At 40.9% G+C, this 14,273-nt stretch overlaps 1 protein-coding gene across 1 annotated transcript; it reads left to right on the top strand.

Moving 5' to 3' along the window:
* Positions 1-11,584: 11,584 nt before the first annotated feature.
* On the top strand, positions 11,585-13,809 carry prlhr2a (prolactin releasing hormone receptor 2a). Its single transcript, XM_053421615.1, has 2 exons — positions 11,585-12,048; positions 13,173-13,809. The coding sequence occupies exons 1-2, from the start codon at positions 11,585-11,587 to the stop codon at positions 13,807-13,809; spliced, it is 1,101 nt and encodes a 366-aa protein (XP_053277590.1).
* Positions 13,810-14,273: the final 464 nt, after the last annotated feature.

Here is a 14,273-nt window from a genome sequence, read left to right as displayed (position 1 = left end):
GTAAGATTTTTGAATCGTAATGGCAATACAACATTAGAATGCAGGAACAGATTGATGAAAAATTGTTAAACCTGCTGATCTATGAGGATTCCGAATATCTTTTCAGTTTGACATACCACATTATGGTAACACACAGTTATAGCTTTATGCGAAATAAAATTCAGTCTTGCAATATAATAAATCACATCTCCAGGGCACCATAACGTTATCTCAGTGAAAAACCTCATGTGAATATAAAATGAACAAGAATCGTAAACCAGATCATGGAATGGAATGTTATAACCAGGATTGCTCAACCCTGGAAAGTACCAACTATAAATGAGAAATGTGAATTTTCAGCTTTTAAAACAGCAAAACTTTAGTCTGAGTGGAATAAATACTGAGAACAAATAATTGCATTTTAGAAATTTTATTCATTTTTATAAATGTGGGGATAACAGGAGCAACTTGAGAAAACCCATTGCAAAACTTTAGACTTAGTAAAAGCTAGGTCAGACCGGATAAATCCCTGGCCTGAAAATTATTATGGGGTACCTGCAACACAGAGGATCAATCAGCGCAGGTGAGAGCTGTTAGCTGATGGGTCCTCACACTGAAAAGCGAGTCACTTTGTGTTTGTGTTAACTTTGTGTGTTCACGTGTCTGGTGTACAATAAATCATGTTAAAAAGCAAACATTCCGTTTCTTGCTTTGTGTGGGAGAGCCCCGTGGCAAGCACCACTGCCACACTGACATTTGAAAGTGAAGCTATCGGAGTAATATCATCCACCTGTTATCTCCTGAAGAAGGAAGAGATGCCTGCTCTGAAAGAGGAGATGAAGCCAGGCTTTTTGCACAGGCGTCTTCTCAAAATTAAGATTATTGATATCTCAAGTTCTGGATCTCTTCCAAGAAGGGAAGACATAAGCATCTCTGGAGAAGGCCACTTCTTACACAACTCCTTGAAAATGTCCATGTCAAGGATTCTTTTAGGGATGAAAGGTGAGTCAATGTCTTTGACCTCGGCCCATATTCTCTCCAGCAGATGACGCCTTGTGTCATCATCAGTACAGCTCACCTTTGCCTTTTTATAGATTCGTGTGACGAGCTTGTCCGAGAGAACACTGGCATACATTTTAAATCTGACCTCTGCCTGGATCTTTTCAATCTTCTCCCTGGCCCTCCTGTCTGATGATGCTGAGTTCTCATGTTCTTTGCTGACTTCTGATGATGAAGACTGCTTCGATCTTTTACTCCCATTGCTGCTGACGACTGCTGGTGTTGACTGCTTCAGTCTTTTATTCCCTCCGCTGCTGACTTCTGATGATGGTGACGACTGCTCTGATCTTTTCTCCTCAAGGCTGTTGACCTCTAATGATGATGACTGCGATGAGTCGATGGTCATTAAAGGGACTGACACTCTGTTTGTGTCGCGGTTAACTTGGTTGTTCAGCCACCAGCTTATCAAGGACAGAAAACAAAACACCCTGGTCTGAATGTCTGCATATATGCCCCTGTGTGAAGTAGGAAAACAAACCTTTTTCACTAGACCTAAACCCATGTCTGAAATCTTGCCACGTGCGATGTGCCAATAGATGAGATCTGAAAGCTGTTTTGTGAATACAATAACCTTTTCAGATGGAGACTTTTCGAGTGTTTGGAATGCAGAACTTTCATTTCCACCTCCTTGCTTCTCCTTCTCCAGAAGCACAGCGTCAATACTAGCAATCAATGAATGTATCGCCTTACAGCTGGTGACTTTGGGATTCTCATTGAATTTTTTCGCGATCTGTGACAGTATTTGGAGCGTCCCTGCTGCGGCGAAAGTCTTTATAAAAAGTCGATTGATCTTTCTCATTCCTTTACCGTTTGAGAAGTTTGACTCTTGAAATTCCTTTCCATTTGTGCTTTCCTCACTGATTGACTCAATTATTTCATCTAAAGCCATATCAATCTATGGAGAAAATGATGAATTGAGAGAGAGGCTGTCATTGAACTCATTAAAGAAGTCTGTGATGTCAGTCAAACTATCGTTGATTGATCCTGGACAAACCTCTTCACACTGTCCATACTGCTTGCTTTTGAACCTCCCTCTGAGGATCTACCTGACTTGGAGCTTACTCGTGAAGAGTAGGAGCTTGAAGAAGTCCTAGACACCAGAATGGGATCATCTTGTGTCAAAGAGGTCCTGTTCCTCTGAGGAGATGGCCTGATCTTGCTTGCGCGATTGACACTTGACCAATTGTTTGATGGTCAAGTGTCGTTCGCTGTCTTTAACGACTCGCAGGCATAACAGATCATCTTCTGGACTTTAGCGGGGTTAATGAGGCGGGTTGGTATAGGCTTCTCAGAGCTCACACAGATGGAGCTTGCAGACAAGGTGGAGTTGACAGTCTCCGTCACCTCCTCTACAATCAAGTCTGTGAGCTTATCCAAACTCTTAGATGTTGTTGTGCTGCCTGGAGAAAGACTGTTGTTGAGAGTGTTGCCCAGAAAGCGACGTCCCCGTGCACCGTGTCCTCAGACACGGGTGCACGGAGACGTCGCTTTACAATGGCATTTGAAACAGACGTCATTAAGTTCAGCAGAAGTTCTGCCAACATAAATGTTGTCGCTTCATCCGGTTTGCATGTCTTCAACAGCTCCCACTGCTCTGCAGTGAGCTTCGTAAAAAAGTTTTCAAAGTACGGGCAGACAGTCTCTGCATTTATGTCCATTTGTTTAACTTTCTGATGAGTGAATTCCATTGTGACTGTTTTTTTCGCTGTTCGAAGTGTGTTTTCCGTGAAAAATCTCTTATTCTTTGTTCTACCAATTGGCTGGTTGTTGCAGACTGATTCTTCAATGAAGCAAAGTGGGTACTAGGAATTGAGGCAAAGGGGGTTAAAGGAATTGAAGCAAAGGGGGTTAAGGTTTTGTAGCAAAGGGGGTTAAAGGAATATAATGGGACTAATAGATCAATGTAAACTCTGATGTGACAATAAGCCACACCCCTCAACTTTGACTGTAACACAAAAATAACTCATTGAACTATTATATCCATTAGTCTGGTATTAGGCTTTTGTTTCAAAGACAATACGTGTGCTTGCGCTTTCCACTTGGATCGACCTTGTATTGCAGTATCTCCAGGATGGTCGCACCAACTCAGTAGGAGCGGTCCCGAGCACATGCATTTTGAAGTGTTGCATCGTTTTGCCTGTAAAAAATAAATAATGACTGAGGAAATATTGACACATAGAGCTGTTCAGGCTTGGACTCTGATCATGAGACAGAAGTTTGGTGGTGATAGGACAATGCACAGTGGAGTTATGACAACATCGTCTCCTCTGGCGAAGGATGAACCATCGCCGTACCTCAATGTTTACACGGTTTGAGGAAATATCCAATTCTGAGAGAGAGAAAGAGATTCCTTTGATCTTTGACCACTGACACTGTCAATGAAGGAGTGGAGCTGTTTGTTTACGGCTCAGCCTCAAAGGATTCATGGTCCATGTATGTCCGCGATACAGAATCTTGTGTTTTAATGGCGTGCAATCAAACTTTGATGCCATGCCACGGTCACACCGTGTGACGAAAAATCGATCTTTGAGTTGGTTGTATCTTCATATTGTTATGATGACACTCATCTCAATTTGAAGTCGATCTGATGGAAGCCCTGGTACAAGTACCTCAAAGTAAAAATTTGGAATATGGCAAAAATGGCCACTAAATGAAAAATAGCAGGCTGCCTGTTGCGTTTTTCCAATTGCTCTGGAATACTTTTTTGTTTGTCTGGTCATGATACCCCTATGTAACGATTTTTGTGAAGATCGGTCAATGTTAACGCGTTCCAGGGGTCTCGGGGCACCGTTGAGCTATTTTTCAACGCCAAATTGAAAATTCCTCCAGAATACTTACATTTTCACCACTTTCAAATTTTCTGCAAATTTTGGTAAGAATTTGAGCATGTTAAAGCCCTCAAAAAGCCAATTAATTTGCCTGAAAAGGGCTCTTATCCATATCCGCTACAATATGTAACTGATCCTTGCTTGGGTCAGGCCCCACCCCTCCAGAAAATGTTACAGATATTAGTTGAGCAGGTTTTGTGTAATCCTGCTAACTAACTAACTAACTAACTAACTAACAGACAAACACCTCCTTTGTGGAGGTAAGGAAGTCATCAAATATATAAATTATTTGACAGAAGCCCGATTAGTGTTACATAGAGGAACAAATGCAGATGTAAAATAGGAACAGATCCAATGAGCAGTTATAATTTTGACTCTTGAGTAGGTTGACAGAGGAATCCAAACTCAAAAGTCTGCCGGCAATGTCAAGAAAGCTGAAGTTGGCAAAACACACAAGGAAAATCATTTAAAAAAACACTGGAAAACTCACTAATGAACTAAGGAAAAACTGACGCGACAAACTGGCCTAGAGCAAAGAGAAACACAGACTAAAAACACAAAGTTAACAAGACACATGTGAAGCTAATGAAAACGGGGCAGGACGTCATCAGACAAACAAACTAAACAAAGAAAGGAAGTGAAATAAGAGGGACACACAAGGATTGAAGTTTAACAATGAAACTGGAATTAATAAACTAAAAATACAAAGATTTAAATCCAGAAAATTAACACAAGGAAAATAACAAGGTCAAAGTCCATAAACACAATGAGTCCAATAACAAAATCAACACATCAGAAATCCAAAAGTTCTCCATGGTCCAACACAAATAAGTCTTCCAAATGTTCAACACAGGGTAAGAATCAGGACTATTACGAACGTTGTATTCATTATTTGCTTAATGCTTGATAATGTCTGTCCGATGTCTAGTCAGACTTTGGTCCAGAGTTAATGTCTCAAAACAACTGAAAATTAGGAAAACATTTTATTCTACCCAATATTATTTTTTCTTATTTTAAATAACATACAGCTTAAGATGTTGTGCTTGATGTCACTGAGCAAATGCTACCATGCCAACATGCTAATTTGAGATGGTAATGCTAAACGTGATACATGCTAAGCAGCATATTTATATAAGCTCCTGACAACGCTTATTAACTCTTGTGAGTGTTAGCGGTTCTATTGCATCACGGAGCTATTCTGATCTGCTAATCCTCTCTTCATCACGACTCCTTCAAGTAGCTACATCGTTTATAACCTGGACTGTGAAAGTGTAATCACATGATTGTCAAGTATAAATAATTGATCGTTAACATGTCACAGCGAGGTGCCAATGAAGGAAGTAGATTTAGCACATGGGGTACAACAGAGAGGACGCAGATCAGCCTCTCACTACGACAGCAGTATTGGCTTTCAGGTGTTTATCCATTGTCTCCAAGAACACTGCGCTATCTGATAGTGATCACTGATTAAAGCCATAACTCATACTAAGGGAAGATATGCCATTAGCAACAAGAAAATTATAATTCTATGACAGCATCATTCTTTTCAAGTGGAGAAATTCTTTCAGTGAAATGAGTTTGTTGTCAAAACCTGTTACATGTTATTGCTTCTTAGTCATGCGTTAGAGGGCACTAATGGATGTTTATGACGCACGGTGAACTGAATTGTTTTTTAAAGAGTGGCTCTAAAACACTTTATTCAGGTGTGGCCGTAAGGAGACTTCAACAGACGGATGTGAGGTGTGTGAATCATTTCTGTGAAAAGTTGTTTACCAAACATATTTACACCAACATTTAGTGAAAGGATAGAGCATGGGCAATTAAATAATCCATAAAATTTTGCGGTGGATCTAGGATTTTTTCTTTCTCACTGTATTTAACATTGCAAGATATGTCAATTGTTGAATTTTTCACCACTTTCTATTTACTGAAAAGAAATGAATCATGGATCTTGATGACCAAAATCTGGCATATTTAGGGCACTATGTTGGGTCTTTAGTTTAGATGATATGTCTCACACTGCATTCACCAGTTTTCCTCAGGAGATGAATCTTACTGATTCTTAACCTCTGACTTTTCCCTGCCATCTTGAACTAGCCATTTGTTCTGAGTAAAGCATCTTCTCATCTATAGATGGCCATGAATTCACATTTTAAAAAGGGCTTTTGGAACTCACATAAGTCAGAGTCTCATAGGAATGTCTTTAGTTTAAGTGAGGGGTCACAAGATTTTGTAGTGTATGTCTGTGCCAAATTTCATCAATCCATCAATCCATCAATCCATCAATCCATGAAAATTGATTTGTATACCACCTTGCAGGTTAATGCAGACTTCACAATTGAAAGATGCGCTAAGATTAAGACTCAACTAATACAAATGCTGGTAATGAAATATCATAGAATGGAATTTAAAACCTAAAATAAAAATAGTGAATGATGAAAATAAAGGGGATACAAATATTTACTAATATTGTCAATATAAAACATAATTAATTAGACGGTAGGCTAATGAAGTAGGTTTTAAGCTTTAGTTTATAAATAAACACTTCTGGCTTCTCTCACAAAGCAGTCACTCGCAACAGGATCACAATGAACATTGATCTTCAAGGACCTGTAATTAATCTTGAAATCTGTTAAATCAAAAGCATGTTAGATAAAACCAAACAGATACAGGAAGATATGTCTTTCAAGGTTCAGGGACCATGACAGTTGAAACAGTTATTGCAATGTAAAGCTGTATAGAGACATGACTAATACACCATGGTGACTCATTGTGCCATCTTCCTCTTTGTAACTCAGGGTCTGCGGTTTTGTTTTCATCACTCCGTGCTTGACCTTCGAGACAAGTGGTCGCAAAACACTTGAAACATCGTCTGATGACAACTTAGAACAAACGTCTACTGGGGTACAATGCAATGCTTTACTGTGAAGAGTTGTTAAGCCGAGAAGTTGTTCTGTCAAGTGTCGTGTTAGTTAGTTGTCTTATTTTAATCCATGACTTGACAATGGATTGGATGTCAACCTGGAAAGACGAGACCTATAAACAGTCAAGACTTATACATGACACTTAACAATAAGTCCATTTGCTACAGTATTAACAAAGATGATGCACAATGACTAGGCTATGTAGTGTCCCGCCCCCTTCATGTTTAAACCAGACACGACCTCTCGCCTGAATGTAACAGAAATGTTAATGTTCTTTGAACATGTCAGATTTGGACAATCTCCTGCTGTGTTCTACATTAGAAAAAGCAAACCCGGTTTTCCAGACATTTTCCTGAATTCATGTCTGAAAAAAGCTCATGACAGAAAATGTGCATGAAGCTGTATACAGCCAGTCTGAGTTATTTCCCATTAGCTTTGATATCCCATAGAAAAAAATGAATGTTGCTCATTATCCCATAAAGAGAACAATATGATCAAATATTGCATCTGATGCTTAAAATGTAAACTCAATGTAAGTGAATGCTTGTGGAAAAAACACAGTTCCCGTCTGCTTGTTGTCTGCTGGAGAAATTAGACCTATAATAGTCAGACAGGATGACTGCAGCTTCACAGTATAAATAGTCAGAGGTCTTGTTCAATGATAGCTTGATTGAAAACGTAGTAATATTTCCCTTCATCAAGTCCAAGTCATGTCCACTGCAAACATCCACATCCAGAAAATATTCTGCTGCAGTGAAGCTCGCCTTGAAACAAATGCAAGGAGTACTTGTCCTTTCAACAGTATCAGAAGAGGTCTCGCTGCAGATTCCCCAAAGATCATTATTTCAGCTGTAGAAGATTATATTTTTTCTGCCAATAATACTGACACAGAGGTTCTTAAGTCCCTTCTTTGGGTTGCTTGTCAGTTTTTTAAAATTGTTATCAATTTACAAATCACTCAACGTACAAACACCTGAATACTTGTTAGAAATGCTTTTAATATTGCCCCTCTATATCACTAAGGTCACTTGGCATTTGAGTTTATAACAGAGTGATGGAAAAGAATGAGGGGGAGGTTGCATTTGAGTCCTCGACTCTGGAACAGCCTGCGGCAGTGGAGTTGAGTTTAGCACACTCTTCATCCATTATTTTGACGTATTTTACTCCACTGATTTGATTTGCTATATTGTTCTTGCATATTATTCTTTCGTTGTATTTTGACTGTTTAGCATCTTTGCACAACAGGCCCTATTGTCAGGGTTTAATATTTGTAGGACCTGGATGCCGATGACATACTTAACAGCAAATACAAAATGTTTCGTTACAGTAAACAGACAAACAGTCACTGGAAGGACAGGTCGACCAGCTGAAAATCCCCAATCCGCAAAAAAAAGTCACTAATGCAAAATAACAAAGTAAAGTGACGATGGTGAGAGACACTGAAACTCTAGGAAATGTGAACAGACTACCTGACAAAGGGAATGTGGGAAGCAGGGACGATTGAACACAAGTCAAACACATAAGGTGCTGACAATCAGTCGGGAAACAGAACAAAGACAGGAAGTATAGCAGGAGAGACACAGAGAGGGGAATTTCAAAATAAAACGGGAACAGACAACTCAGAATGCAAACAAATATATAACACAGAATTCAAATCCAGAAAACTTCACTAGCTTATGTACAATCCATTCGACTGCATATATTATCACATTATATATATTCTGTTTGTACTCTGTATCTACTAGTTTTCTATTCATTTTATATATTTTAAAATTTTAATACATTTTGTTTGTTTTTTTACATTTCCCTGCAATTATACGTATTGCTTATTTATGTTCTTTTAGTTACTCTTTCTATTGTTTGACTGCTGCTGTAACATCATAAATTTCCCCATTGTGGGACGAATACAAGATTATCTTCTCTTATCTTAACTAAAGCACATATTTCTTAATTATTGTATTGCCAGTGTGTTGAACGTTCCAGTGGCCTCGGGTTCATTTCTGCTGTAACACCTTGTGCTGGCCGTATGCTGTAGTGAGAAGAGCGAGGAGAGTTAACCTCCTCAATTACATAAAGCTAAACTCCTTAAGTATTAAATGAACACTCGGAAGCCTCAGACACACTGTGCATTAAACCTCCCCTGGGTACGTCACACCAGGATCTCCTTTAACATGCCTTCTCGTCGGGCTTCAAAGCAGGCTATTGATTCAGAGCAGCTCCACTAATTGAAGCATACAGAGCAGTGATTGTTTGCCCTCTGCTGTCTGGCTTGTTATGAAAGAGAGACTGGATGTCCTGATAATCAGTTTAGCACAAATCAAACACCCTGCCCACAGAGCTCCATCTGTGGTCGTCCTCTCATTCAGACACCACATCACGTCACCTCCTTATCAGTCTGCCCCCTTGGTCCCTTTACAAATATTTGTGACCAGTGGAGGATAAAAGTTCGAACATTAAAGACAATGTGTCACGGATCTCTGCTGCTGCATTAATCCAGGCAGCAGAGGAGGATACACAAAAAGGTGCCGGTTTCAGGGGTGTGTGGTTCCCTTGTATATAGTATTGATTATATGTAGTATTTCTATTTTATTGTATACGGTATTTCTATTTTTATCTTGTTTATTCTAGATTCTGTTTTTAATCTTATTTCTAACAAAATGTTTCCACTTGCACTGCCGTGTCAATCTTTAATTGATGGATCAATAAAGGTATATCTTATCTTATATTATAGTATTGCATCGCATTGTATCTTATGTCATCATATCATACAACAAACATAGCCATATTGTATCTAACCTTATCTCATTTTATCTTTTCTTATCTGTGAAGAACACTGAGCCAAATTCGAGGGTAAAAAAGCACATGTGAAAATGTAGAGCAATTTCTCTTAAACCTATAGAGAAAGCTTTCCCTTGTGTAACTGTACTATAGGAGTTTTTTACTCGTATATTTTCGTGAACAATGTGCAGACTGAACCCCCAGAGACGCACGCATCACTCAATCATATAGGAGCTGCCTGTCAGTCAAGTTTTAATAAAGACCCGCAGATTTGAAGCATAGCCGTGCTCGTCACCCGGAGGTGTGCACCTGTTGATCCCCTGTCAACATAACACTTGAACGCATCATGTCGGCTGTCAGTAATTCCGCCGGCACATGATCCACAGTGCGGAGGTTCAGAGTGAGGACGCACGGCTCCGTAGCGCTGCTCCGCTGTCAGTCCGTGTGAGAGGCGCGCATCTCTCCAGAGGCGCACAGAGGCTCCGCTGGATCTCATCTCTCCTCCACTCGTACTCGCTCTGTGGCTGGAAACTGAGCAAAGCAACGCGCGGCAGGTGAGAGGCATTTACTCCCATTCGATATTGGAAATTGATTCAAAAATGACTTAAAGTCAATGGAGCAATTGTTGGACTTGAAAAGATGAAGGTGGGTGGACCATTGCGCAAATAAGCATATATAACGTTTTTCACTGAGACCATTTTTTTTCTTTTACTTGAATTTAAAAGATTTGCATTTGCTCATGTATGTTCCATAGAAGCTGTAGAGTTTCCTTCTAACTGCATGGGATCTGAGGTTGTAAATCTCTATTGGAGAGACAGTAAATATTTATAATACTGTACACTGATGTCTGTTAAATAAAATATCACAATATTACTGTCACCATTTTAATATACTTTTAGTCTCCTTTGCAGAAGGGATACAGAGGTGTTTAAAACAATAGATATAAAAACATCTGGCTCTACTTAGCATTATATTCAGTAGCCCTACTGCCACCTCAGTCCAAAGTACAACCTGCTGCTGATAGCCCTGTGCAGACAGTGTTATGACTGAGGGGAAATTCAGTGAGGACATTAAGACACAAATGATGTTTTAACATATCATCCGCACTTTTCACAGAAATGTATTTTATCTGCGATAACATTTTCTTGTTTTGAGGAGTATTTCTTGTAAGATCTGGACAGGCCATTCAAAATACAAATTTGTATCTAAGGTGTCACTGGTGACTGGTTTTCCCTGTTACATCACCATTATGCACCTTTTAATTTCACCCTGCTGGGTTTAATGTATTTTAAATGGCACATGCACAGGCTCTCCACATCTATAATATCCAGTGTAACTGAAAGGCACCCATGCAGCTCCTATAGGCTACTTCATGGCAGTACAATGCAGCAATCAACCTCACCCATTAAAGACATTGTGATTCTGTAACAGAAGATAGTTACTATTATTCAGTGCATTTCTCTTTGAAGCTTCACGCGCACAGGTGAATTATAAATGTAGAGAAGAAGAGCCTCGTTAAACTGAGCAGTTTATCTGCTGTTGCATATGGTTGGAAAATTATAAAATGGAACATTTCTATTAAATTGATTGTAACAGGTTGCATGACGTGCTCATGTCTTTGATCATATCAGCACGTCCCTGACTTCAATGACTTCAAATGAGTGAAGCAAATATTTCAGCTGAAAAGAAAAAATTGGAAATGATGCAAACACATGCACCAATTCTCCATCATTGCAAACTATTAAAAATGATTTTCTATTTGGACAAATCTTTAGAAGTACGTGTTTTTTTTTTTTTACTTGAATTTGAAGGATTTAGATTTGCTCAGCATGTCCTTGATATGTTCCAACACAGACTGTTCACGATCGCATTTGTTCCAAGGTTGTTTAGGAAGAGACAAGGTGAATAAGTCAAGCTGCTGTGTGATGTTTGTTGGATTCAATTTCCAACAAAACATCACATGCACTGTATTGTTGTCATGATTTCACACCTCCAGGTCGACATCAGGCTTCTGGGATGGAGGGCATAGGCAGCGGCTGGGCAGCTGAGCTCACACCCCCATGCGTGATGCTGCATGATGTGAATGGGAGTGACAGCGGTCAGGTCTTTGAAGTGGCGCTGCACAACAGCTCCTCCAAGCGCAGCCCCCAGTTTGTGGGCGTGGAGCTGCTGCAGTCCTTCAAGCCGCTCATCATCCCCTGCTACACCCTGGTGGCCCTGGTGGGGGTGTTCGGCAATTATCTGCTCCTCTACGTCATCTGCTGCACCCGCAAGATGCACAACGTCACCAACTTTTTCATCGGGAACCTGGCCTTCTCCGACATGCTGATGTGTGCCACGTGCGTCCCCTTCACGCTGGCGTACGCCTTCAACCCCCACGGCTGGGTGTTCGGGCGCTTCATGTGCTACCTGGTCTACCTCATCCAGCCCGTGACGGTATACGTGTCAGTCTTCACACTCACTGCCATCGGTGTGGACAGGTACGTCACAACAATAATAAGAATGGGATCTGTTTTTGCATCCATCTCTCACTGATGCGTTGTCAGAAGAGCAAAAAGCCTTAACCAGTTCTGAGGGTTTTCATCCAAACGCACTTAGCCACCTTTCCATAAACTCCTTAAAACGAGGTGCAATCATGTCTCTCTTGAAGGAAATTGCATCAAATTGCAGAGGCAGATGCAAATGTAAGCACCTGGATGTAGTGGATGATTTTATACCAGATCTGAAAAGATGGGAGTAAAATATGCAAGCACATATAGGTGTATATAATCATCATTTTCTGGCAATGATAATTGAAACAATTCCTGGAAGAATGTAACACGAATCCTGGTGTGTATTCGGGTAGTTCTTTGAGAAGCACTGTTGAGTTGTTTCAATGATTACCGATCTTGAAGTGTTTTTTCTCTCCGCGCTGAAGAACTCTAAACGCTATACTCGTCTCGAGGTCAAATGGACCCGCTTGAGATTTTTTTACTAGAAGAAATTGCATATATGGATACATGTTTGAACCTGAAACTCCACGGACTTGTCTGATCAAATTAAATAAAATCCCATAGGTAACAATGACCACACACATTTACCTTATTTTTTCACCTTTCTGCTCAATATTTCATCCAAAACATTCTGAATATTTAATGGATTCTTGCAGTGTGCTGCATTTATTGATGTTTTAATCATGTGTTCGCCATTTATGCTTCATCTGTAAAGAGATGATCATGTTTCTTTCACGGCTGCTCACACTACAGCAGATACAGCTGTGGGTCTCTTTACATGCAAATCTCTCCATATGGAGAACAAAAAGAATGGAGGAGGGATTCGTCAGACTATACTAAAACACTGTACATTTCCCCCATTGCTCATTGCGTCAAGCTGTTTTCGGGAGGAACAAATCCTTTCCCTTGTATGGAGACAGCCTCAGATCCAATTTGTGATATTTGTAAAGATGAAAAAAACGTTTCGAGTTACGCAAGGCTGTTATTATCTGTGGTGCTACAAAATCTTCTTATTCGAAATTGAGTCACCTGGCATGTCCCACATCGCCCCACATGTTTTGGACAGGACAGATCTCATCTAATCCCACCCTCCTCCTCCTCTCTCTCCACAGATACTACGCCACAGTGCACCCTCTGAAAAAGCGCATCTCGGTCTTGGCGTGCACCTACCTCCTGTCCGGGATCTGGCTGCTGTCCTGCAGCCTGGTGGCCCCGGCTGTGGCTCACACCTACCACGTGGAGTTTAAGACCGAGGGCTTCACCATCTGCGAGGAGTTCTGGATGGGCCAGGAGCGGGAGCGGTTGGCCTACGCCTACAGCACCCTCTTCATCACCTACGTCCTGCCCCTCTCCGCGCTCTGCATCTCGTACTTGTGCATCTCTGTTAAGCTGCGGAACTGTGTCGTCCCCGGCCACCACACCCAGAGCCAGGCGGAGGCCCAGCGCATGCGCAAACGCAAGACCTTCCGCCTGGTGAGCCTGGTGGTGGCGGCGTTCGGCATTTGCTGGTTGCCCATCAGCGTGTTCAACGTTCTGCGCGACATTGACATCGACCTGATAGACAAGAGGTACTTTCTGCTCATCCAGCTGCTCTGTCACCTGTGCGCCATGAGCTCGTCCTGCTGTAACCCGTTCCTCTACGCCTGGCTGCACGACCGCTTCCGCTCCGAGCTGCGCAAGATGTTCACGTTTCGCCGTCGCATTGGCATCTCGGCCAATAACTGTGCCACAGCCAGCGTGGTTCTGTAAAGCTCTTGTGTGTTAGGCAGCTGTTGTTTAAGTCTTTGTTTCTTTGGACAGACTTCATTCTTCTCGTTCTAGAAACATGCAAATAAGATAATTAGATATGAGACCGATTCTCAACTTTCACCTAAACTATCCACACTAAATTTGACTTTGTAGTTCGCCAGAATGCTGCTTGCAAAGATGGACAACATGACAGCTGCCCAAAGGGGAAACTCACGTCTTGATCACCATCTTGTGGTTGGCTGCAGTATAGGTTACAAACTCAAACTCCTCCATGTTAGAGGATGGGACATGGACCAAACTAAAAAGTCCATGTCGAATAAAGGTGTTTTTTGTCATTTTAGGTAGATTTAAGCACAGTAAAGTTTGTTCCAGTGTAAATATTTCCAGTACGCTTGGAATTCATTAGTTATTTGATGTTATAAAAATGGGGTGAAACGTCATGATTGACGGCTGAGACTGACTTG

Source organism: Pleuronectes platessa, chromosome 4, assembly GCF_947347685.1.
Source record: "Pleuronectes platessa chromosome 4, fPlePla1.1, whole genome shotgun sequence".
Taxonomy (NCBI): domain Eukaryota; kingdom Metazoa; phylum Chordata; class Actinopteri; order Pleuronectiformes; family Pleuronectidae; genus Pleuronectes; species Pleuronectes platessa.
The sequence above is the reverse complement of the archived record's forward strand: the minus strand, read 5'-3'. Positions and strand labels throughout refer to the sequence as shown.

Coding starts and splice junctions, on each gene's coding strand:
- prlhr2a (XM_053421615.1), top strand. CDS start 11,585: ATGGAGGGCATAGGCAGCGGCTGGGCAGCTGAGCTCACACCCCCATGC. Junction 12,049..13,172: donor ACTGCCATCGGTGTGGACAG/GTACGTCACAAC, acceptor CTCTCTCCACAG/ATACTACGCCACAGTGCACC.